Source organism: Drosophila serrata, unplaced genomic scaffold (genome assembly GCF_035046125.1).
Source record: "Drosophila serrata isolate PLE 108 unplaced genomic scaffold, ASM3504612v1 contig_240, whole genome shotgun sequence".
In the NCBI taxonomy this organism is placed as follows: Eukaryota; Metazoa; Arthropoda; class Insecta; order Diptera; family Drosophilidae; genus Drosophila; species Drosophila serrata.
Genome location: NW_028257138.1, coordinates 10,761,176 through 10,780,044, shown reverse-complemented (window position 1 = coordinate 10,780,044; position 18,869 = coordinate 10,761,176). Strand labels below are relative to the sequence as shown.

The 18,869-nt window shown below is 46.9% G+C and overlaps 6 protein-coding genes across 8 annotated transcripts; 3 read left to right on the top strand and 3 right to left on the bottom strand.

Annotated features, from left to right (window-relative positions):
• Position 1: 1 nt before the first annotated feature.
• Ttc19 (tetratricopeptide repeat domain 19) lies at positions 2 to 1,579 on the top strand. 2 transcript variants are annotated; one of them, XM_020952087.2, is made up of 4 exons: positions 2 to 741; positions 797 to 960; positions 1,027 to 1,174; positions 1,232 to 1,579. In XM_020952087.2, the coding sequence occupies exons 1-4, from the start codon at positions 208 to 210 to the stop codon at positions 1,493 to 1,495; spliced, it is 1,110 nt and encodes a 369-aa protein (XP_020807746.2). In that variant the 5' UTR covers positions 2 to 207; the 3' UTR covers positions 1,496 to 1,579. The 2 variants fall into 2 exon arrangements, with proteins under 2 accessions (XP_020807746.2, XP_020807747.2); XM_020952088.2 differs by having other exon boundaries at positions 80 to 741; positions 811 to 960.
• Catsup (zinc transporter catecholamines up) lies at positions 1,493 to 3,251 on the bottom strand. Its single transcript, XM_020952086.2, has 2 exons — positions 2,754 to 3,251; positions 1,493 to 2,688 (listed from the first exon to the last, which is right to left on the bottom strand). Exons 1-2 carry the CDS (start codon positions 3,106 to 3,108, stop codon positions 1,724 to 1,726), a joined length of 1,320 nt encoding a protein of 439 aa, XP_020807745.2. The 5' UTR covers positions 3,109 to 3,251; the 3' UTR covers positions 1,493 to 1,723.
• Positions 3,252 to 3,834: 583 nt separating this feature from the next.
• Positions 3,835 to 11,155, bottom strand: mib2 (E3 ubiquitin-protein ligase mind bomb 2). Its single transcript, XM_020952165.2, has 6 exons — positions 10,761 to 11,155; positions 9,956 to 10,115; positions 7,318 to 7,485; positions 6,558 to 7,227; positions 6,332 to 6,494; positions 3,835 to 6,275 (listed from the first exon to the last, which is right to left on the bottom strand). The coding sequence occupies exons 2-6, from the start codon at positions 10,020 to 10,022 to the stop codon at positions 4,209 to 4,211; spliced, it is 3,135 nt and encodes a 1,044-aa protein (XP_020807824.2). The 5' UTR covers positions 10,023 to 10,115; positions 10,761 to 11,155; the 3' UTR covers positions 3,835 to 4,208.
• A 25-nt stretch (positions 11,156 to 11,180) lies between these two features.
• Positions 11,181 to 12,082, top strand: LOC110183817 (uncharacterized protein C1orf50 homolog). The gene is made up of 4 exons (XM_020952169.2): positions 11,181 to 11,379; positions 11,437 to 11,594; positions 11,650 to 11,811; positions 11,866 to 12,082. The coding sequence occupies exons 1-4, from the start codon at positions 11,325 to 11,327 to the stop codon at positions 12,043 to 12,045; spliced, it is 555 nt and encodes a 184-aa protein (XP_020807828.2). The 5' UTR covers positions 11,181 to 11,324; the 3' UTR covers positions 12,046 to 12,082.
• A 17-nt stretch (positions 12,083 to 12,099) lies between these two features.
• Positions 12,100 to 15,080, top strand: hook (hook microtubule tethering protein). Of its 2 annotated transcripts, XM_020952166.2 has the most exons (7): positions 12,100 to 12,245; positions 12,450 to 13,361; positions 13,422 to 13,982; positions 14,042 to 14,160; positions 14,219 to 14,271; positions 14,333 to 14,509; positions 14,562 to 15,080. In XM_020952166.2, the coding sequence occupies exons 1-7, from the start codon at positions 12,180 to 12,182 to the stop codon at positions 14,801 to 14,803; spliced, it is 2,130 nt and encodes a 709-aa protein (XP_020807825.1). In that variant the 5' UTR covers positions 12,100 to 12,179; the 3' UTR covers positions 14,804 to 15,080. The 2 variants fall into 2 exon arrangements, with proteins under 2 accessions (XP_020807825.1, XP_020807826.1); XM_020952167.2 differs by lacking the exon at positions 12,100 to 12,245 and having other exon boundaries at positions 12,326 to 13,361.
• Sidpn (hes family bHLH transcription factor Sidpn) lies at positions 15,005 to 18,393 on the bottom strand. Its single transcript, XM_020952168.2, has 3 exons — positions 17,672 to 18,393; positions 16,603 to 16,914; positions 15,005 to 16,517 (listed from the first exon to the last, which is right to left on the bottom strand). Exons 1-3 carry the CDS (start codon positions 17,718 to 17,720, stop codon positions 15,337 to 15,339), a joined length of 1,542 nt encoding a protein of 513 aa, XP_020807827.1. The 5' UTR covers positions 17,721 to 18,393; the 3' UTR covers positions 15,005 to 15,336.
• Positions 18,394 to 18,869: the final 476 nt, after the last annotated feature.

Sequence of the window (18,869 nt, the reverse complement as noted above, 5' to 3'; positions counted from 1 at the left end):
TAGTAACTTTTATTTTTCTTACATTATTTTCTTAAATTTTGTAATTTATTTATTTCCACACCCATATTTTATACAAACATTTATTTTGTTATCGAAATGCATTATTACCACGCTTTGCAGCACTGTGCATTTCATAAGTCGGCAACTGCAACTGCAAGCAACAAATTTAAATAGGTTTAGGCTAAAAATGAACTAATCGTTACAAATATGATTGTGAAAAATATTTGGAAATTGACACAAGCGATGGGCAGGTTCCGCCCGATGGCTGTTGCGAAGCCTCTGGAATACTGTCACTCAGCTCCACAGCAGAGACACAATTTCCGCCAACGGACAGAGTGCCCAGGATCTCTGAGCGCCTTTGTGGATCATCCGATAGCGAGAACAGCTCCTCCAGGATCTAGCTCGTCCGGAAATATGATCTGGGCATTCACCGCAGCCTTTACGCTGAATTTGTTTGGCGGCAGCGACGAGAAGGAGGAAACGCCGGAGGACAAGTTGGTTACAACGATCAAGCGATCGATCCTGTGCATCCAGAGGGAGCAGTACGACAAAGCCGAGCAGATGCTCCATCTGGCCCTGCGTATGGCACAGGATATACAGAGCAAGGAGGGCGTTACCTATGTGTACGACATTATGGCTAACCTGGCCATGGAACGGGAGCAGTTCAAGAAGGCGGAGAAGATCTTCACTGACGTGATGAAGCGACTCTTTGCGGATGGACACACCGAGGAAAGTCCGAAGGTGAGTTAATCATGAAAACTTTCGCTGTAACTCTGATCTCTTGTAACGTTCTCAGATACTGCACATCAGCTCCAAAATAGCGCACATGTCCCAGCTGCAGGGTGACCTGGAGAAGAGTTTTCAGGGATTTACCTGGACGCTGCAGCAGCTGGCAAAGCTCTTGGAAAAAATGCCTGACGACAAAGACATACAGGAGCTATATGGCTTGACAAAGAATTGGTATTGAAGGTGTTTCCATTGCGACTACCGATTTCCCAACTAACAAAAAGTTCCACACCTTTGCAGGTTCGGCCAGTTACTTATGAAGCAGGGCAAGTATATGGAAGCTAGGAAGCTCTTCCAAGAGGCTTTTGATGCCCTAATTGAAGTGTACGGCGCCGTCAATGAGGCTTCTATCACCATCCTCAACAACATCAGTGTGGCGTACGTGAATGTGGGTCTTTGAAGTAATCCCATAAATTACTCAATTAATCAGTGTTATCTATTCCAGGTTGAGAAGTATACCGAGGCCCGTGAAACCCTTCTGCAGGCCATTGAACTGGCCAAGGAGCTGAAAGACGTGGCTCAGGAGGGTATACTGCAGGCCAATCTGGGCCTGGTGTACCTGCGCGAAGGTTTGACACAGCAGGCGGAGAACGCCTGCCGGCTGGCCTGGAAGATGGGCAAGAAGCACAAGAATCCCGATGCTATCGAGCAGGCCGAATATTGCCTAGACGAGATCAAGGCCACTCTGAATGGAGAGAAGCGTTCGTGAGATATCTTTCACACTGTATTTTTTGACTATTTAAAAACATTTAATTACAAAGTAAAGTGTAAATGTTGACGGCTTAACAACTAATGCCAGCATGATTCCATTTCGACAAGTAAGTTTCCTCCGATCCTTGCGAACTGGGAGAATGTATGGGTTGTTTCAAGGCATCGCAAAAGGAGAATCTAAAGACCTGCTTAACATTTTTAAGTTTCTTTTTAAAGAAACCGAGTTCTACTCAAACTTGGCAATGACAATCATCAGGGCCACGCCGGTGAGCAGGGCGAATATCTCCTTCAGCGATTGCTTCAGCTTCGTGGATTCCTCCAGCAGCTCGGGCAGCACACTGACTGTGGCAATGTAAATGAAACCACCGGCTGTGAAGGGCAGCACCCATGGCGCCGATCCGTCACCGCTGCCGGCTCCCAAAAGAGCCAGCGCTGTGCCCGCAATCGCACCAAGAGCTGTGACCAGCTGCAACATCATCGCCTTGCGCCGTGAGCAGCCCGACTTGATAAGGATGGCGAAGTCGCCAATCTCATGCGGCACCTCGTGCAGCAGGATGGTGATGGTGGTGATAATACCAATGCTATTGCCAGCCAAGTAGGAGGCACCGATGGCCAGGCCGTCGGTGAAGTTGTGGGCGAAGTCGGCAGCCAGGTTCAAGTAGCCAGAGATCTCCACTTCGCCCTCCGGCTCGGCTTCCTGTTTCTTGGCTTTCGGCTTGGCAGACGCCTTATCCCCATCCCCATTGTCCTTGCCCGACTTCTTCTTCTCAGGCACTGGCTTGGGTTTTGGGGAAGCGTGGCTGTGACCATGTCCTCCATGGCCTCCCTTCAGGATGCGCACTAGTTTCTCCACAGACAGGAAGGCAATAATGCCACCAAGCACCCACAGACCGACGCTCATGTCGTGGCTGTGCGCGTGGCCATGCCCATGCTCCTCTTCTCCGTGATGATGGTCATGTCCATGGTCGTGATCATGGCCGTGCTCTCCATGGCTGTGTGGGTGCGTGGCATGTGGAATCAAGTGCAGGAAGGCATCGCCCAGCAAACCACCGGAGGCAAACGCCAGCAGAACCTTGAGACGCGGCTTCATCGCTTCGCTGTTGTCGAGCGGAATGATGTAAAGTAGAAGGAAGGGCGCGGCGCTGATAAGCAGAGTGGATCCAATCGAGTGCAGCCAAATGGTGCTCATATCTGTGGAAAGTCCGAGTCAGTTAACACACTTTCGGGAGAGTACAGATGTCTGCAGTCTTTCTTACCCAATGCCGCCTTTGCATGACGCTCTTCGCGCCCGTGGTGATGATGGCCATGGTCGTGGTCGTGGTCATGATGATGATCATGATCATGATGTCCGTGGTGATCGTGATTGTGGCCGTGGTGATGGTGATCATGATCATGATCATGATCGTGGTCATGATGGTCGTGAACTACCGGCGGAGCCTTCTTTGGATCAAAGTTTTCATTGGCTTCCCGCGAGTATTTGAAACTGGGATTGCCCTGGCCGGCGCATAAGGACGGCAGGGAGAGGAGCACGATTCCGAGGATAATGCCCAGGGCCAGCTTCTGGTAAAAGTGCAGCTTGCTGTCCGCGAAATCGTCCACTTGTTTGGCCATTTTGACTGAATCTCTTTCGGTGCGTGGGACTGCGGCAAAAAGTGTTGTGACGTGTGTGTTTTTTTTCTTGCTGCGTACTGCAGCTATCGATAGCCGATGACTGTCAGTCGATTGTACGTGCCTCGATGACAGTTTTAAAAGTATTACGTATTTTTAATTTGATTTATTTCCCTCAGTTAAATAAATAAGATAAGCTTTTTTTTTAATGAAAATATATTTTAGAATAGGCAGGTTACGTTGAAATAACTAAAATTTTTGTTTGTAAACCATATTAAATGTTTAAAGTAATTTAAATTTTTGTTTGCATTTTAAATTGTTTAATAAAGGTAAATAAGAAAGAAATTTTAAATTATTTAATAAAGGAAAACAAGATCATTAAATTTAAATTTTAAATCGAGCCTAACTAAGGCAAAAATGTATTAATTTAAATTCGGAAAGCATTTCTGTGTTAGTTTTTATTAGGCTAACAAATCGACATGCTCAATTTAATATTTAAGCAAATTTAAATTTTTATAAATTTTTGAAAAATTTGACGATGTAACCCCCTATCTTTTTTTTTTAAATTTCGAAAAAATGGAAGGTATAAAAATGTTATATCCAATTTTTGTAGTACAAATAAAAGTCCTTTGAATATACTATCAGGGATATTCTATTGAAATATAAATAATTAACTGACCCTAAAATTAATTTATTTCCCATTTTCCCATTAGTTATAAAAACCACCCATTTTGAATTATTTTAAATTTGTATATTTGCAATTTAATGACTATTAAATATCTTTAAGCATTTAGTTTGTTTCCTATTTGTTTTTATCGTCACCAGACATTTGGTTAAACGAGGCTAATAACTAGACACTTGAAGGGTGCACAATAATTTGTTGTATGTATAACGATGCCGTTGCTAAGCCGTTTACAAAAAGAACGCGTAAAATTCGTCGGTGTTCAATAAATAGTTATGTAGTTCGAGTTGCACATGACACGGCAAATGTGGGTGTGTGTTGTGAGTGTGTGTTTCGGTGTTCAGAGGTGCTGATTTCCCATATGTATGTATATATACAAGCCACTTTGGTTGCTGGTTTCCGCTGCCGCTGCTGATGCTGCTCAGTACAGATTGATCTTCTTGAGTATTGTCTTGCGACACATGTGGCAGGTTCGCAGCGTCTCGGCGCAGTGGGAACAAGCTCCGTGGCCGCAAAGAAATGCCACATCCCGCTTCCGCTCCATGCAAATCCCGCAGAAATGCGACTCCTCAAACTCCTGCACTTTGTTCTCCAGATAGCGCAGCAGATCACCCGATGGCAGGCGTGTAGGATCACTGGGCGACGACGTGGACGTGGGCAGGGCCACGACCCGACCACTGACAGTCAGACGTCTTTCAATGACAACTCCACAACGCAGACACTTCTTCATCCGGATGCCGCACTCCTCGCACGCGATCTGATGCTGGCACGGCTCGAATCGAACCAATTGCAGGTTCTCATTGCACACGATGCACTCCTGGGGACCCGAAACGATCACCGGACTGGGGCTAGGACCCGCCGCCCCAGCCTCCGAGGTACCGGATGTCACCGGCGGCTTTGGTGCCTTCTTACGCGGCGCCACCTGTGGCGAAACATTCTGTTGCACTGAATCCGAGTTGAGTTTCTTCACGCCTGGCGAGGCAGAAGGCGTACTTGTAGCGGCTGACGCAGCTGCTGATGGCGATGGTGTATCGTTGGGCTTTGGTATTAAATCCAGTTGCTGGCGTTGTGGAGGCAGTGGCACTGCTGGAGCTGGAGCTGCTGCTGCTGGGCCGGCTCCATTTGATTCCGCTTCCTCGCTGCCAGCAGCTGCCGACATGTCGAGTGCCTGCAGGTTTCTTGGCAGCGCATCAGTTTCACCCTGTTGGCCAAAGATCAACTGTCGGATGTTGCGGTCCGTAATCCATTCGAATATGCTAGCATTGGCGTTGTTCAGCTCTACGCGGCAGCCGGCCCTTGAGAGATAGATCAGAATGCTGTACATGAGTCGATCCTCCGGACGCACGCTTGTCTGCACCAGGCTCTGGTAGAACTTGTGTATCTCGGGCGCCTCCTCAGGTTGCGGCTCAGCAGCTGACTGCAGATTAGACTTCTTGATCACACACAGATGCATGGCATTGTCACCGTCCTCGTCCTTAGCATTCACGTCACAGGAGAGCCGCACCAGGCGCTCGATCACACCGGCATGACCCTGCGAGACGGCCAGCAAGAAAGGAGTCTGCCGACGATTGTTGCATATGTCCAGCTCTGCCTGTCCCTCGGTGACCAGTGTCTCCACCACCTGGGCGTGTCCGTTGAGTGCAGCCAAATGGAGAGCAGCAAAGCCGTCGTCCTTGCGCACGTTGACCAGCTGACGGGAGAGCAACAGGATGCGGCGAGCGGCCACCACGTTGCCCTTGAGCGCAGCATGATGAAGCACGTTGAAGCCGCGGTTATTCTTCACCGTGAAGTCCAGGTTGGGAGCGTTGCAGAGTAACTCCACGACCTCCGTGTTCTCCTTACCGATGGCGTCGTGCAGTGCTGTATCTCCGTACGAGTCCTGGATGTTCACATTGGCGTTGTGCTCCAGCAGTTCGCGGACGCAGTGTGGCGTCTTCTTGTGCGCACAGATGTGCAGGGCAGAGCAGTGGCTAGAGTTGAGGAAGTTCACCTCGGCTCCATTCTGCAGCAGCACTCGCATCGTGGCCGGTTGATTGCCAAAAGCGGCATAGTGCAAAGCAGAGTCGCCCTCCTTGTCCACGGCATTGACGTTGGCTCCCTTCGAGATGAGGTAGGCGACCAGTTCGACGTAGCCCTGGTGCGATGCCACCTGGATGCAGGCCTTGCCGCCACTCATTACGTCTACCTGGCCGGGATTAACGTCTAGGTATTGGCGCACAAAGTCCAGATGTCCCTGGGCGGCCTCCCGCACCAGCTTATCGGCAACAGAGCTGCCTGAGAGGCCGGATAGCGGGGTCATAACATGATCGGCTCGTCGGTGACTCAGATCCATCATACTATTGGAGCGCTCGGCAGCCGTGGCGAGGGGCGAACGCTCCAGCTTGACACATTTGGGATTGAGGGTCCATTCGAAGCCATCGTCTAACTGCTGAATTCGCAGGTCTCCATCAGAGTAGACCTTCACTACCTTGCAGAGTTTTCCCAGAGCCTAAAAGATAAGTGTTGCTTAATATTCTTTCAAAAGAGTAAAGGTTTTCCACTTACATATCGCATAATTTCAATCCATTCACCGTGTCCTTTCTGCAGCTGCTGCACCTTGTTCGCATCGTTGATGATGGTGACCAGATCGCCGACACGAAACGAGACAACCTTGACGAGGGCGGCGGGATGGAAGGTCCAGCGATTGGGACAGTTCTCGTACTGGACACTGCAGGGATAAAAATAATATTAGCAATAATACTTAGATTAAAATATCTAGCAAGATTCTAACCGTATGTCACCCTTGTCCGTGATACGATGGACGGTGCCCAGCTTGGACAGATGCTCGACCATGCGCGGATTCCATCCGCCGTGGCCCTGTTGCAGCTTCATCAGGGCATCGACCTCGAGGCAAACCTTGACGCGGTCGCCCACAGAAAAGCTTGGCTTCACCATAGGCGCCACCGGCTGCAACTCCTCCGGCTGTCCCAACACTGGCATATGATCCTTGTAGTAGTGTCCGCCGGCAGTGGCTGCTATATACTTGAGGTCTACGTTGCCCTTATGCCCCAAACGATAGACGTTCGTCGATCCTGTTACCCACGAGACGTTGGCCACGCTGCGACACGATTCGTTGTCCCAGCCACGAATTTCCATTACACGCCCCGTCTTCCCCTCACCGCCGTCCTGTTCGCTCCACTCCCAGTCGGGACCGCGTACCACCTTGGCGCCCACAAAGATGCCGCGTAGTTGAATGCGCTTGGAGTTTTTCCGCGTTGGCACACGCACTCCCAATGAATTGGGCGTAGTATAGCGAATGAAAGGATGCTCCAAATCGTGCAGATCCTCGGCGTAGCAGTAGGCGCAGAGATGATAGTTGGCACACTGGGCGCACTTAAAGACTATGCCGGCAATGCCTGCCTTTGAGCAGCCATCACAGACAACATTTGAGTGACGAACTCCTGTGGGTTATTATAAAAAAGGTATCGTATTGTAATACATATTAGTCGGAATTATTTAAGAATCAAATAACATAAGGTCTTTCAGCTTACCAACTTGAGCATTATCCACAATTATCAGATCGTACTGGTTTTGATAGCCCACCCGGTAATTGGTACGATGTCCGGAATCCCAATTAACCACCACAGTGTTCTCCGGTGAATGTGTAGATCCGCAACGGCCAATTTCGCAAACGGTTCCAACGTGACCTTCTCCGTCGTCTATTGTGTAAGGAATGAAACAAAGTTGGGAGACGCTTTACAGTTTGTGGCATAGGAGAAATCTAACTGCAGCCTGGCTCCTCTTTGGGGCTGGAATTGTACATTGACGAGTACATCCACACATCCGGTGGATGTCCGCCATGTGCAACGCATACGCAACGCTTCCTCCACACCGCGCCACGGCTATAAATACCCGGAATCATTGACTGACTCGGGCTCAGGCTCCAAGCGGATCTGGTTATGCACTCGGACTGGGACGTGCAGCTGCTCTTTAATTACCCAACCAACAGACGCGGGCGTGAAATCATTCTCGAGAGGGTGACATTTAATGTTAGCCTAGGGAAACCATCGTCTGTAAGTTTTTTGTTTATGTCTATTTTCAACGCACCCCAGACAACAGCCGGTTTTCTGGGGGAGCCAGAGGAGCCGGGTGGGCCAAAAATAAACTCTCCACACTCTCTCCCCAAATCGGCAGAAGCAGAGCCTGCTGGAACTGCTCGCGTGGGGATCGTGGTGTGGCTAAAAATAAACACTCCAAAATGGAGACAAAATGGCACGCGCCCTTGCTGTGCCCTGACAGCCAGACTTTTGCCGCAGGGCTCTTGGAGGAGTAGGGGAATTCCTGCTGTGACCTAATCTGTGTGTGTCATGTGTGTGTATGGGTGTGAACTCTGGCCATGTGCAGCTGCATTTGGAGCCTCTGGGCTTGGTGGGAATTGTATTTTTAACAGTTGCTAAGACAGAGGCAGTTGGTAACAGATAATTTGTAGCCTTAAAAAGTGTCATTTTACTAAGAATCAAAGGCATTTTAGTTATGGCTTTGATAATTTCTATAACTTAACTATAAACCATTTATGATAGTTAAATTTCCAGTTAAATAGAATATAGTAAAGTTTTAATACTTAAGTCCACAAAATTCCCAGAGTTTTGAGGAATATAACTTGCTTATAAGAAAAGTAGGATTTTTTGAGGGTACTGAAGGTAAAACTTTTGTATTTATTCTATGATAATATCAATTATATGTATTAATTATATGATTAATAAAGGAATATTTTCTGGGTTTAATATCATGTAAGATCCATTTTCAAAATGCTTGAAATAATCCGGAAATTTACACAAGCTAAGAACCTTACTTTCAGCTAAGGAAAATTAATTCAATTAAAAACTACGCAATATTATTGTTTGCCTTAGAACTTATTTACCTGCCTACCCCGCATAAGGTAGGGTGTGAGCTTTGTATATATACGTTGTATCGAGAATCGAACTATACACATATCCCCGCCATATATGTATGGACCATAAAACGAAGCGACGAAAGCAGAAGCAATTGGTAAGCGCAAGAATTTCGCCGTTTGCTGCTTCTGCCGTCGCAGTGAGTGTTGCTAAAAATAGCGAGGCGCGTCCTCTTTACATACAACAACGCCCCGAGCAGTGGCAACGGACACGGACACGGACACGGGCACACACCTCTCTCTGCCTCCCTTCCCATCCCCTATAGCCCTCCCTACGCCATCACTTTCTCCACCGCTCCCCCGTGCACCGGGTGCCAATGCCAAGTGAGTTGAGTTTCGGGTGTACAGTGGAATATCGGTCAGAAAGAAAGGAATTAATTTACCAAAGTTCATCCAATCACATTGATCAGGAATATGATTGTTTCTATAGAAATTAACTTATTACAAGTAGGTATCAGAGGATTTTATATTGGTTCAACATTTAAGAAAAATTGATCTGGAAGTGCTTATTTAATGAAAGTTTGCCTGATTTTCTAATTGTGCCTAATCATTCAGGGTATTATAATTTTAATCATAAACTTGTTATGCTGTAAAAGAGTCATTTCCGACTTTATGAATCATATATATCATATCGGCATCAAAAGCCGAGTCGATCTAGCAATCTCCGAACGAAAATTTTTAATTTTTTTTTAAATAAAGGATAAGGGGTTATATCGTTAAGTTTTTTAAAAATTTGCAAAAATTTTAATTTTCTCAAATGGTAAAATTGAGTATGCAGATATTAACCTGCTAAAAACTAGCACAGGAATCCTTTCCGAATTAAAATTAATGTTTTTTGGCTTACTTATGTTTTTTTTTTTAAATTTGGATTTAACGAAAAAAAAAATTGTCATATAAAAATATCAATTAATATATTATTTCTGAGCCATATTTCGGCATGCATTAGTCATGTAGAAAAGGAAACCATGATTTTTGATTACGTCCATTAGAAAGCCTCAAAGCCAATTAGCCATATCCATATCTTTTTATATTTTATGACACCATTTCCAGGGTTTCCCCGAACCAATCTCCACCGTGTAAGATTTCAATCTATACTGTATATCCACATATTGAATAAGACTTGTGTATAAGCAGAGAAACCCCGATGGCAAGTTAATTTCCCCTCTTTGGAGGAGGCGCATGGCAAGGTGAGTAAACAAAGTGTCTTGCTCGTGGCTTCCTCTTGCTGTTGTTCCTACCTTGATTCGACCAGATCCAATTGGGTCCACGCACCACTCGTATGCCGGGCGGAATGGAGGCTCGCATGGCGGTTAGTTGACTCAGAGTTGGATGGGTATCGTGTGTGATTCAGTCTCAGCTCGCTGCGATTCCGGTTGCCAGTCGATAGCCTTCGCCTGCCTGCAAGGAGGATACATGTGTGACATTTGACATTAGTCGGTTGTGTCTGGGGCGTCGGGTCAGAAGGAGTTTGATGATGGGACCCGCGCGATGATAATTGGGTCAGCTAAATGGCGCCCCAGTCAGCGCATGACTGAAGGGAGAAACCCGCACAAGACGCACATAAATGTGTTGGAGGCTGCATGAGGCATATGCTGTTCGAACAGTACAGATATGACCTTCTGTCGCACGGTCTCCCGATCGCCAGGGCCAGTGCCAGTGCCACTGCCTCGGGTTCCGTTCCAGGGAGCTTGTGTCGTTGTCATGGTGCGGGTGCAGTCGCTCTCGCATGACGCATGCCGATAAGGCATATATACATATATATATGTATGCCCCGTTTTCGGGAGGCTCCTAGTAGCCACAGTAGCAGCTGATAAAGGCCAAATGTTGTGATATTTCGTCTTTCGACAACCGTTTGGGGACTTTAGTTCTATTAATTGACCCGCATGTGTTGTTTACGAAAAGTATTTACGCGCACACACATTCACATATCGCCTCTCACTCACATCGTCCAAGTGCGAACGAGTATATATGCGGAATCGCCCTCGGTGTGTGCGCGCTGCGTACATATGTGGAAAAATGATTGGGGCACAGCAGCTTGCTTACCAATGCAATTGGGGAACACTGTCGCAAGTCCAGCAGTCGCTGCTGCTGCTCCAGCTGTTTGCAATTGAAAAAAAAAACTTTCGATTCTGCTCCTCGGCCTTAATGGTGCATTTTATGCGCGCGTGCGCTTTTTATTGGACATTTAGTGTTTCCTTTCGCCTAAAGTGCATGGGGACCGTTGCTACGGTAGCCAAATTGGGCATTATTCACTCGATCGCGCACTCTATTTCCGCACTCTTCTTACACACCGCCGACGCACGAATGGGCTCGAGGCTAGGGGACATAACAATTTCGATTTTAATTGGCCAAAATTCACAATTTTGCTAGCTCTAAAATAATACAACTACAATTTGGTCTGCTTCTTCTTCCGTTAGGTATGGTCTAATGGTGGAAGTGCAAAAATACAAGTGGTATCGATACATTCGATTGGCGGCCGTTTCGCTGCAATCGATATGCACACAAACCCAAACACATGTTACTGTTGTGTATTTCGGCCCGTAAAAACATTAAATTTTAATTGTTTAACCTGCATGGTTAGCTGTAGTTAGTGCTCGAGTGGATGTAATGAAAAGGGCTGCAACAATGGACCAGTTACCGTATCAGACAGCTATTAGGAAGGGTAAGTTCTAGAGTGAACTGACAAGGGTTCAAGGAATAATGGTTTACTCTTATGTAGCCCAGCTAGTGGAGAGGAATCCCCAATGCCAGGTGGATCCCATGCGAGTATCCATGCACGAGGAGGAAGACATCATAGCCCTGGCCCAGCAAATCCAAAATGCCGATAGGCAGCTGAAAAATACAACTTGCCACAAGCTAGGCGTTATTATGGATCAGGTAAGTCACTCAATCTTTGGGCTATCTGGCATGATACCAATTTATTGCTTAACAGATCAAAATGCTGCAAGCCCAGGCCATGGAAATACTTAAGGAGTCTAATGTTAACCGAGAACTTCATGGTGCCGCCTGCAACTTCAACAAAAAGCCCGGACAAATCTATCATCTGTATCAGAGGGCATCGGGTCAAAACTATTTCAGCATGCTATCACCGCAAGTATGTTTTTGATTTTAGTCTGTTTGAAACCCCTGCTAATCGCTCTTCTTTCAGGAATGGAATCAATCGGTTGACCAGACCTTCAAGGGAAGCTACAGACTGGAGTTCGATTTGAGCTGGACACCTGTGGATAAAATTAAGGAGCAGGATGAGAAACTTAAGTGGACGGAGCAGTGCCTCCAAAAATCCATGGACTCGACTATGGCCATTGATTTTAATTTAAGCAGTGACTAAATTCTACAATAAAAGTTAAGCATAATGTAATAATCAAGGCAGAGATAAGTTTCAATTCATTTTAGTCTATTCAACAAACACAGTTTGTAGGGAAGTCAATACTCTGATTTCTAAATTCATTTAGAGTATTTTAAATGAGTAATAGGGAAATACACTCTTTAACAATGTTTTGTAAAACATATAAAATCCTCCTCGCAACGGTAATTTCGTGAACTTATATTAGAAATAAAAAATATCGTAAACAAATTAAAATATATTGAAGCACTACTGCTTATCGACTACTGCTATTCGACTAACTATCGATAACTGCAGGTTGATTGCAGTTTTGTTTTCACTGCAACAGCTGAGATCCTCTACACTTTTTTATTTGTAACTAAATTTTTTGTTTGTTCTGTTTAATTTAGTGTTTCGTTCAGACATCAAAAATGTCCGCTCCCAAGAACGAGATGTACTACAGCCTGCTGGAGTGGTTTAAGACACTCAACCTGAATGCTCCGCACTCGGACGCCGAGTCCCTGGCCGATGGAGTGGCACTAGCCCAGGCGCTGAATCAGTTTGCCCCCGAATCCTTTACGGACTCGTGGCTGTCGAAGATAAAGGCCAGCGCAGTAGGCAGCAACTGGAGGCTGCGGATGAGCAACCTAAAGAAGGTCACCCAGTCCGTGTACGACTACTACAGCGAGGTGCTCAACTACTCTCTGAGCGATTTCGCCAAGCCCGATCTGCAGCGCATCGCCGAGAAATGCGATCTGGGAGAGCTGGAGCGACTGCTGCAGCTGGTACTTGGGTGCGCCGTCAACTGTGCCAAGAAGCAGTCTTACATTACAGAGATTATGTGCCTGGAGGAGGAGCTGCAGGCAAACATTATGCGTGCCCTCCAAGAGCTGGAGTCCACACGTACCGCCTCCTCCCCGGAGGGCGGTGTGGTCACGTCACTATCGCGGAGCTCCATCAGCGGCATGCTGGACAGCAAGGCGGTACAAGAGGAACGTGATGCCATGGCCCAAAAGTGTTTTGAAACGGAAAAGAAAATGCTTTTGCTTATCGACGAGAAAACCAATCTCCAGCAGGAGTTGCAAAAGCTGCAGCAAGAATTTGCGCGCCTCGAGCAGCACTCAACGGTCATTGGTGACGACGGCGTCTCTTTGGGACCGGTGCAAACCGGATCTGTGCGCTACAACGAGCTGCGCCGGCAACTGGATCTTCTCAAGGAGGAGCTTATACAGTCGGAGGGAGCCCGCGAGGATCTGAAACTCAAAGCCCAGCAGCAGGACACAGATCTCCTGCACATGCAAATGCGCATTGATGAGCTAATGGTGAGTATTGGTAGCACTCCCTTTTAAAAACTTAATAAACTTCTTTGTTATTTTTTACAGAAAAGTTCGGCTGAGGTGACGACACTAAAGGACGAGGTCGACGTGTTGCGAGAGTCCAACGACAAGCTAAAAATTTGCGAGGCCCAACTAGACACGTATAAGAAGAAACTAGAGGACTACAACGATCTGAAGAAGCAGGTTAAAATATTGGAGGAGCGTAGCGCCGACTATGTCCAGCAGAATGCCCAGTTTGAAGAGGAAGCCAAACGGTATGCAAACACCAAAGGCCAAGTGGAGCTGTTTAAGAAAGAGATACAGGATCTGCATGCCAAGCTGGACAACGAGAGCAGTAAGAACGTTAAATTGGAGTTTGACAACAAGAACCTAGAGGGTAAGAACCTAGCGCTGCAGCGGGCCAAAGACAGCTTGCTTAAGGAAAGGGATAATCTTCGTGAGACTGTCGACGAGCTGAAGTGCGGACAACTGTCCTCGAGCTCGGCCCTAACAGGCACCACAGTCTCTCGGGAGTTGCAGCCTTCGGCTGCTGTGGAAAAGCTCCAGCGCTTGGAAGCCGAGAACAAGGCCTTGCGTGAGGGGCAGGGCGGTCAGACGGCATTGGCAGTGAGTCATTAAAGATAAGACTACCTCCAGGCACAATTTCTATAGAAGTGTTATTGCAGCAACTTCTGGACGATGCCAATAAACGCTGCGAGAATTTGCGTGACCAACTGAAGACAGCCAATGAACGCATTCTCTCCCTCTCACATGCCTCCCAAAGTGATGATCCCATTTTGAAAGAGTAAATATGAATAAACATTTAAGATTTATGTTTGTAACGTATTATTCTATCCCAAAAGGAGTGAGTTCGGCAAGCAGATCAAGCAGCTGATGGAATTAAATGAACAAAAGAGTGAGTAACCAGAAAAATTAATTAAACAATTATAATTTAATACCCAATAACATCGTTGCAGCACTCCAACTGGAGGAATCAGTGACCCAAAGCACTTCGCTGCAATGCAAGGTGACGCAGCTAGAAACTAATTTGGCTGCCCGAGAGCAGGAGATTCTAGCCTACGATGCTAAGTATCGCAAGTGTGTTGAAAAAGCCAAGGAGGTGATCAAAAGCATTGATCCCAGGATAGCCAGTGGTTAGTCCTTAGAATAAAATATAAGAATATCAGTTTAAATTCCAATTTCCAGCTCTAGACGCCAGTGTCTTGGAAAAGAGTTCTGCCGAAGTAGCTGAGGAGGAACCTAAGCCCAAGATGAGCGTGATGGAGGAACAGTTGATGACATCGGCCTTCTACAGATTGGGTGTAAATGCCCATCGCGATGCAATAGATTCCAAATTGGCTATCTTAATGGGCTCTGGCCAGACCTTTCTTGCCCGCCAGCGACAGTCGGCGCCCCGCAAATCCCTAAGTGCAATGAAATCTAAGTGAAATGCAATAACCTGATATATATAGGCTAAGGACTTTTCAGTACTGAGCGTAGTTCTGATTGCAAATTTATATAATTATTATATATATAATGAAACTATTTATTGGACCTTTGCATGGATCTATACTATATAGCATTTATAGAAAACAACGTACTAAAATATTCAATAACTCCTAAAAACAATTCCACCAACAAAAAAGTCCTTTGTTTTATTGTAAATATCTTAGCTTTTAATATGTAGAATTAAATACATTCAACGCAGAGCACAAATAAATAAAAGGGTAGCTCTCCTCGACTCTGGGAACCCATCTTGGAGAGGAGAGAGTCTCTTGGGCATTGGCACAGATAGGAAATGCAATTCGAAAGGGAGCTACACAGACGATCGGTAATAACAATAGGTTCCTCTCACACTTGGCGATCAGTTGGAGTTGGGATGCATTCCGCCGGTTGCCGGCTGGTTCGCATTCAACGAAACTGCTGCAGTCTACATACTTGGTACATATAAAGGATCTCTGACCCCTGCCTGCCTGCTGCTTCACCATGGCCGCCACATGCTCTCGTCCTGTCCCACAGCAGCTGCTGCTGCTGCAGCCGCCGCCTGGGCCATGTAGTGGTACTCTTCCTCCTGGCGCTGCCTCAGTGCTTGGCGAGCAGCCGTGCTTGTCTGCGGCCGGGGACCTGCCTCCGGTGCCTCGTTCTCATTGGAACCGATACCGCTCTCGGATCGGGGAGACGATTGCTGCGTGGGTGGCATGGACTTGAGCTCCGATACCGAGACTCCCGAGCTAACAGACGCTGCCACCGAAGAGGGCCTCTCCGCCTGAGTTATGGGTATGGGTGTTCCAGCCGTAGAGGTTGCCATGGCGGAAACGTTGACTCCAGCGGAAGCAGCCACCGCCATGCTGTTGGCATAGGCCGCAGCGGCAGCGGCAGCCACATGAGCCGCTTCCAGGCTGCCGGGAAAACTGGGACTAAGCTTTCCCGCCAAGTGAGGCTGCACTCGTTGCAGCTCAATCAGGCGTTCAAAGTCCGTACGCGTGGCTATCGGATCCACCAGGGGCTGAGTACTCAGACCAAGAGCCGCCGCCAGCTGAACATAGTGGGGCGGGAGGACCAGGACTCCGTTGACGGGATCCGGCTGCTGCTGCTGCACCTGCGCCTTCAGCTGCTGCTTGTATTGCTCCAGGACATTGGCGCACACCTTGTTGCGATCCTCCTCGTAGCTCATCTCACCCGGAACGGCCACATCCTGCGGAGATTGTTGGCTTTGAAGCTGAGCCTGCTGCACCTGGATTGGAACAGGAGTGTGCGCCTGCGGCTGTTGTCCCCTATTGTTATTCTCGTCCTGAGGCGCTGGCGTTGTAGGTAAAGCTCTCTGCTCGGGGGCTACTAGCTTTAGACCCTTGCTATAGTCCACCGGATTTGAGTCCTGGCTGCTGTAGTCCAGAGAATGATCCTCCGGTTGCGACTTCTTCGCCTGATTCAGGTCAAAGCAGCTACTGTTGCTGGGACTCTCGGCAAAGCTGGCCGTGGAATGGGGGCAGATCTCCACATCGATCTCAGCGATGCACTGGTCCAAGTGTCGCAAGAGTCGCGCCTTGGAACCCGGCTCCGCCAGCGTAGGCATGGTGCCCTGTGGCGGCGGTTCCGGAGTGGCCAGGTAGCGAGCAACCTCGCGGGCGCAGTCCGTGTAGCCAGCTCGGTATTTGTTGACAGCTGAAAAGGAAATAAATTAAGTAATATTTGCACTATTAAAATATTATTTATATTTAAAGGAATTAAGGAATCACGTATTACTTACAAGGATCATCGAGATTGCGATGCCTTTGGAAGTGACGCACAGTCAGCTCCAGGATGTCCGCCTTCTCCAGCTTGGTGTGCTTTGCCTGGCCCTCGCCATTCTTGCCATTCTGGCTCTTGGTGGACTCAAGGATGAGGGCCTTTAGGATGGCCAGGCTCTGATTTATGCGCGCCCGCCTTCGCTTCTCCATGAGTGGTTTGTTTGTCCGCTTGCTGATGTCCTGCGACGAGGTCACATTCTGCGTCGAGCTGACCAGCCCGATGGACTTTATGCCGCTGCCATTGGTTGAGCCGGCGGCTGTGAATCCGATGCCTGATCAAAAACGAGACACGTTTATAAATTACTTTAAATTCCAAATTAAAAGCTTTAAGGAACTCCAGGTGGGATTCCCAAAAGAAGCAAGGGTTTATGGATAAATTCTTGGTCTTGATCAAGGTCATTTTTAAATACTTTATTATATTTAAGACTTTTAGAGTGAATCTTATATATCACAAACATTCGAATTTGAAGGATTAATCCTGCTACATGTTTTAGTTTTAAGCTGTTCCTCTGATACCAAACTAAGCTAGGCAAATAATTTGATATATTTTAAACTTTTTAATAAATTTTAAAATATATTAAAATGTTTTGCTGGCTTATTTTGGTAGCTTTTATTATTAATCGTGTTTCTGAAAGCATCCACATTTCATATGCTCTTTACCCACAGGTGTCTTTAGATTGCGATAGCCAAAAATGGTTTCTTTATTATTCAAGCTTAGCCTTCTACAACTTTTGGTTTTCTTTAATTGTTTAAACTATTTATATTTCCTTCTATTTTTCGCGCGACTAAAAACTAAAAAGTATTTATTATTTTCACAAAACTATGTGAACTTGTTTTGTTTGTTTAAATAAACAATTGAATTGTTCTTCCACTAATTTTATTATTTGAATTTTATATTCACGGATATCTGAAGATATTTTGATTAAAAGTCAGGCCTTGATCACTACTTTAATATTCAAATAGTATAAATATGCAATAATCTTTTGCTGTCTTTTTATTAAATTAAATTTTTTAAAACATTTATTTTACCAGATGCTGATTTATTTTTCGAGTAATCCTTATCACGTTTTGCTGTCATTTTCTCATTTTAACGGAATTCACAGGAATTCGTCGGCCGTTAGCAGGAAATAAGAGCCCAGGTAAGGCTTGTAGTATTATTTATTAATATTTTTATTTAATATGAAACGGAATTCCTTTCGACCGCGTCAATAAAAATTACGTCTTTTTCTTCAGACAATGTGTGACGATTTAAGGCGGAGCGACGAAGGACATGCGTCCGCACTGTTCGAGGATTCACGGCAAACTGAAGGCGAATGCCAAAAACAACTGCGACTTTTCACTTCGGTTTTACACACACCGTCGGATGTATGGCTGGCTTTGGGATTCTTTGATTTTCCGCTGCCGCGTGCGCCTGGCTTGTGCGAATTTTCCCGACTGAATCGCTTGGTTAGCTCATGTTGCTGCCACCGCTGCCGCTGCCACTGCTGATGTTGCTGCTATTGCTGTTGCTAATGTTGCTGCTGGCGGTGGCACGAGCCGCCGTCCTCGTCGTTGTCGTCGTCGTCGTGTGGCGCAACAACCAAAGCAGATTGGAGTCAACCGACAATAAAAGCAACAACAACAACAACGACAACAAAAACAATAGCAACACCAATCAGCAGGAGCAGCAGCAGCAGCAACACCAACAATGGCCAGGGATGTGGCAGCAACAGCAGCAACGCCTGGCTGCCTGCCACGTTAATGGTGGTTGTGGTAATGGTTGCCCCACCGACCTCCGCACACACACACACACACACACACTTAGTCGGCGAGAGCTTAACGACGCAGCGGAGGCATGTTGCCAGTGGGCGGTGGGTGGTCATGATGGCATGGTGGTGGCATTGGTGGCGCGCTGGCTGCGGCAAATGTCAGGCAGCCCGAGCGACAAGCCGGAGCGACGTGCCGCCATTTGGACGGACGGCGTGACCATGTCTGGCTTTAGCACACACACACCGAGACACACACACAGCCACTCAAACACTGACACAGTCGTAGACACACGAACCCACACACAGGCATACAAATCAATTCGCTTAGGCGCAAATACCAAATTACCCAGCAGACATGGCGGATGAGTGATATTTGCGGGGACTGGCCAAATGCGTAGCATACTTATTGGGGCAAAGTAGGAGAGTTCCCTCTTTGAATCTAATTCAAGAAGGATAGTGATCTGCTAGTGTTATAACAA

Excerpts from the sequence above, each read along its gene's own strand:
- Ttc19 (XM_020952087.2), top strand. The coding sequence starts at position 208 with ATGATTGTGAAAAATATTTGGAAATTGACACAAGCGATGGGCAGGTTC. Across the intron at positions 961-1,026 it reads TATGGCTTGACAAAGAATTG|GTTCGGCCAGTTACTTATGA; the intron begins GTATTGAAGGTG and ends ACACCTTTGCAG. Across the intron at positions 1,175-1,231 it reads TCAGTGTGGCGTACGTGAAT|GTTGAGAAGTATACCGAGGC; the intron begins GTGGGTCTTTGA and ends TATCTATTCCAG.
- Catsup (XM_020952086.2), bottom strand. The coding sequence starts at position 3,108 with ATGGCCAAACAAGTGGACGATTTCGCGGACAGCAAGCTGCACTTTTAC. Across the intron at positions 2,689-2,753 it reads TCATGCAAAGGCGGCATTGG|ATATGAGCACCATTTGGCTG; the intron begins GTAAGAAAGACT and ends GACTTTCCACAG.
- mib2 (XM_020952165.2), bottom strand. The coding sequence starts at position 10,022 with ATGCGAGCCTCCATTCCGCCCGGCATACGAGTGGTGCGTGGACCCAAT. Across the intron at positions 7,486-9,955 it reads TTGGATCTGGTCGAATCAAG|ACGACGGAGAAGGTCACGTT; the intron begins GTAGGAACAACA and ends CTTACACAATAG. Across the intron at positions 6,495-6,557 it reads ACGGACAAGGGTGACATACG|TGTCCAGTACGAGAACTGTC; the intron begins GTTAGAATCTTG and ends TTATCCCTGCAG.
- LOC110183817 (XM_020952169.2), top strand. The coding sequence starts at position 11,325 with ATGAAAAGGGCTGCAACAATGGACCAGTTACCGTATCAGACAGCTATT. Across the intron at positions 11,595-11,649 it reads TAGGCGTTATTATGGATCAG|ATCAAAATGCTGCAAGCCCA; the intron begins GTAAGTCACTCA and ends ATTGCTTAACAG. Across the intron at positions 11,812-11,865 it reads TCAGCATGCTATCACCGCAA|GAATGGAATCAATCGGTTGA; the intron begins GTATGTTTTTGA and ends CTCTTCTTTCAG.
- hook (XM_020952166.2), top strand. The coding sequence starts at position 12,180 with ATGAGTAATAGGGAAATACACTCTTTAACAATGTTTTGTAAAACATAT. Across the intron at positions 12,246-12,449 it reads ATAAAATCCTCCTCGCAACG|TGTTTCGTTCAGACATCAAA; the intron begins GTAATTTCGTGA and ends TGTTTAATTTAG. Across the intron at positions 13,983-14,041 it reads GCGGTCAGACGGCATTGGCA|CAACTTCTGGACGATGCCAA; the intron begins GTGAGTCATTAA and ends GTGTTATTGCAG.
- Sidpn (XM_020952168.2), bottom strand. The coding sequence starts at position 17,720 with ATGACAGCAAAACGTGATAAGGATTACTCGAAAAATAAATCAGCATCT. Across the intron at positions 16,915-17,671 it reads GAAAAATAAATCAGCATCTG|GCATCGGATTCACAGCCGCC; the intron begins GTAAAATAAATG and ends GTTTTTGATCAG. Across the intron at positions 16,518-16,602 it reads TCGCAATCTCGATGATCCTT|CTGTCAACAAATACCGAGCT; the intron begins GTAAGTAATACG and ends TTTCCTTTTCAG.